This window comes from Ptychodera flava, chromosome 12 (assembly GCF_041260155.1).
Source record: "Ptychodera flava strain L36383 chromosome 12, AS_Pfla_20210202, whole genome shotgun sequence".
NCBI lineage: Eukaryota > Metazoa > Hemichordata > Enteropneusta > Ptychoderidae > Ptychodera > Ptychodera flava.
The window spans coordinates 31,059,804-31,064,094 of NC_091939.1; the positions used below are offsets into that span (position 1 = coordinate 31,059,804).

Genomic DNA, 4,291 nt, shown 5'->3' on the forward strand with positions numbered 1-4,291 from the left:
GGTTATGAGATTGTTTTCAAGCGACGGCGGCAGACCGTACGGGGCTCTGGATATGAACCTACCGCCGGTGTAGCTGTAATAACTGTTGCGTTGTTTTTAGTGCCCACAGACGAAGTCCTGGGGGAGTTATAGGTTTGGTCATGTCAGTCCGTCCGTCCGTCCGTTCACGCAGATATCTCAGACATGCCCTGGTCAATTTCTTTCAAACTTTGCACAAGAATAGTACCCAACCCCATACAGATGCACGTCGATTTGTTTCACAATGCGATCGAATTTGGCCGTGTTAGAGGACCTTTTAGTTTACACCTCCATAGACTCCCATGTATAAGGCAGTTCTCCATAGACTCCCATGTATAAGGCCAAGAAAAATAAAAATTTAGTTTCTCATCGTATTCATATTGCCTAAAGGATGCAGTGACACAGTTTTTTGTCCCCACGGATAAGGTCCAGGGGGCTTATAGATTGGGTCATATCCGTCCGTGAGTCCATCAGTGAGTCCATCGGTCTGATTTTTGGTATATAGGAATAACTTAGCAATACAATTATTTTGACAAAATGTCACGTGACCTCAATGACCTATGACCTCAATAATATATATATATATATATATATATATATATATATATATATATATATATATATATATATATATATATATATATAATATATATATATATATTTGTCCACAACTCAGTAACCACAAGTGCTACACCCTTCATATTTGGTATGATGGGACACCTTATGACACCACATATTGTACCTCATTAATTATGCGCATATCTAATTCTGAGCAAGCCAATAGAGCTGGATGTCCGATTTTTGGTATATAGGGATAACTATACGGTAGAAATCTAAATATGCCCATCTAAATATTAGACATCTACCATCGAGAACAAAAGAAATTTGCTGTAATTTGAATATTTAAGGAGTTTAAGCAATTTCCACTATAAATAAAGAACCCCTGCCTCAAACTCCACAAAAGTTGCTAGACATATTTTGCCGTTGTCATGCCATTGCTTCGTTTAATAACCAGTTAATCAAATGCCTAATTGACAGGAGGAAATTCAAGACCATATTTGAATAGTAGTATATATTGTCCTCAAAATTACTCTATCACGGCCCAAGTACTCATTGCCTTCAGCAATACTGCCTTGTTATTATTATTATTATTATTATTATTATTATTATTATTATTATTATTATTATTATTATTATTATTATTATTATTTTCAATTCAACTTAGGAGTTCAAACCGGATCGCTTCAGTCCTGAAAATACTGCAAAGATGGACCCGTTTGCATATTTACCATTTGTTGCCGGCCAAAGGTAATGTGGCTATGTAGCCTATACAACGGTTAATTTCATTTGTAAAGCGGGGCTTTCACTGCGCTACTCTATGACAACATTTTGGAAACTATAGGCTTCCTTTCTGTCGTTGCCACCAAAACGATGGTGAGGCTTTTCTCCAAAAAATGGCATTGAAATTAAATTTGACCAGAATGGGCAATTTAGACACTTTGAGCGACATAGTTTGTTTAACACTGAGGAAGTATTTCGTCTTCAAATGAGCGAGAAAGAGCCCCGGCTGTCTTTGCGCTGGCATTCACAATTAACACAGAATTTTATCCGCGCTTTCAGAAACTGCATCGGGCAAAACTTCGCCCTCAACGAAGAGAAAGTGGTACTCGCGAGAATTCTCCACAAGTATGACTTGGAAGTGGACCCTGACCACGGGGTGGAAAGAATTGCTCTGCTGGTTTTGAAGGCTACGCACGGAATTAAACTCAAGATTAGGCCACGTTAATATCACGTGGTGACAAAATTGGAAATATGAAACCGCCAGCCCTGTGTGATTTTGTATGAGGATTTGCAACAATTGAGAATGGACATGAATAACTTTTCGTTGGTCCTTTCATGACCGTACAAGCTGCAATGGTATATGCGTTGGGATATGTGTATCCGCCAGAATTGTTATACACTCCTTAAATTCAAATCGTATTCACTAAACACTACAATAAATTCCCTCTGTGGCTCGTTTCAATGATATCTGCACATTGCCTGCAGGGATATATCACATATTCCAAAACTGTATGCCACCGAAATAGTTCAGGATTGAATAGTATCGGTCCCGTTAGCAATCGGTGTCGACTGAGTGCCCCAACGGAACTCATTCAACAATCTTTTAACAGTCTTTTTTGTTCATTCAACAATCTTTTAACAATCCTTTTTGATCGTGTACAAAAAGTACTGTGCCCTAGAGGTCTACTGATCTACCATTGCGTATTTTTCCTGAGTTCTGAGATTCACACTAAAAACGTTTCATGAGCTATCTAGTTAGTGATGAGGATTTAAAATCCTTGTATACAGCCTTACGGTTTGGTTTTTTACGAACCTATAATTTTGAGGTATTTTAACACTTTAAATAAATGCTCGTTCACCACTCTTATAGATGCCATGGGATTGGTGAAATCAGAAACGTTTCCGTTAATCGCGAAACGTACCCACCAAGCGGTGTGTTCTGAATTACACCAGCACACCCACGCGGAAGTGTTATGGCTGAGGGCATTTTACCAATTTGAAAGAAAATCAGCACGTAAAGAAGCAGCGATCCATGGAATGTCTCTTTGATTTACCTTTGCTAAACTGAAAGGCTACGTCTCATCGATTCCTCATTTAGTTGATTAGTGACGCTTGCCAATCTTTCCTCTTTCAGTTTCATTTCTAGATCCACGTGCCACACATGGTCAAAACGAACATTATCCAATTTATGTCCTATTGAAGTTACATCCTATGTGATTTTACTTTTGATTATTAAGATAGTGTGTGCCTCATACTCAAAACTTTCCTCGATGAAAATGTCAACCATTCTCTTGAAAAATCGTGCAAACTTTGGTACCAGACAAACAATTTCCCGAACATTTACTGATATTTGAAATTCAAAATGGCCGCCATCCCCTGTGCTCACAAAATGGGAAAATAAAAACTGGAATTGCGATTTTCGAAAATCTAAGAAGATGGAAAACTTAATGTGCCTCAATAGCTTTTAAATGAGCCCCACAAGTGGTAGATCAGAAAGGAATTGTAAAGAAATTTAGTCCGAATATCTGTCCGCGGGCGCGTAATAGAGATTATTCGCTCATAACATACATTAAATTTCACGTACCCTCCCGTTTCACGATATTTTTCCACTACACATGTATGCATGCACCTTGATTTTCAATTTTCTTAATAAAACTTACTTGACAATCCGTTGCTAAGAATCATTAATATACAGCTCTCATGGACGGGTGTCTTGGTACTGTCTTCACGCCCAAAATGGATATTCGATGGCTATATTGACAATCACCGTCAGTTTTGATGATATTTTCGATATATTTATCTTTAAAGGGTTACGTTTCTTACTGTCCTCCCAAAGTATGTAGAAATACGAAGTATTAACCTGACAACGAAACCCCCCTGCTCTGTATTATTTGCGGCTATATCATAGACCCTCCAATTTTTTGAGGGTCTATGGTTATATATTTATGACAATAAATTTTATAGGTCGGATTGAAATTCAATCGTAAACAATTACTCATACAGGATGTATCGACAAATCGACCACTAAGGACTTCTACATGTTTTTTAAAAGTCGCATCGTTTCATAGAAAGAACAGAATACAGGCAAATACAGCAAAAGTTAGTGCCGTTGGGGACAGACTTTCAAGGTCCGAGTCAAAGGTCATGTATGGACCTCCTCAGCTATCCAGTTGCATTATTTGCCAGTGTTATCGTGTTCCTCGACTTGACATTATCTGCTTCGATGAAGAAAAGAAGATTAATAAGGTATTAATTTACAATCTCTTAATGTATCTGTATTTCGGTGTTAAGCGAGAAACATGTTCCATTAGGCCCTTTATTCATATTCGAATACAATAGGTACCGGTTGTTTTTTTACAAAATGCACATTAAAACACAGTCACATTAAATCTGACTGTTCAGGATTTTTTATCGTTCTCAGGACAATAAAAAACATCCTTTACATTTGTCGGAGAGAGTAGTTATTTCTGACGTTAATTGCATCATGCTGCGAGAATTTATTGGTTCCGTATCAAATTTAAAGGAAATGTTACTTTTCATTTAAGGCAGCGTTTGTGATTTCTCTGATATCTATGTGGTAGTACACGGACATATTCATCGAGACAAACAAATTATTTCTTCAGGTCACATATGTCGGTCGATCAACCACCCATCGTCTTGACCATCCGTGCATGTGACTTGCGGCCTAGTAATTGTTTTAGTGTCAATCTAA

General features: G+C 37.7%; 1 protein-coding gene across 1 annotated transcript in view; it reads left to right on the forward strand.

Moving 5' to 3' along the window:
* LOC139146277 (cytochrome P450 4A24-like) overlaps positions 1–3,246 on the forward strand; it is a 21,622-nt gene extending 18,376 nt beyond the window's left edge. The window contains exons 9-10 of the mRNA XM_070717684.1: positions 1,244–1,326; positions 1,639–3,246. Of these exons, the coding sequence (XP_070573785.1) occupies positions 1,244–1,326; positions 1,639–1,804 (249 nt within the window). The 3' untranslated portion in view covers positions 1,805–3,246. The remainder of the gene's footprint in view (positions 1–1,243; positions 1,327–1,638) is intronic.
* The last annotated feature ends 1,045 nt before the right edge of the window (positions 3,247–4,291 follow it).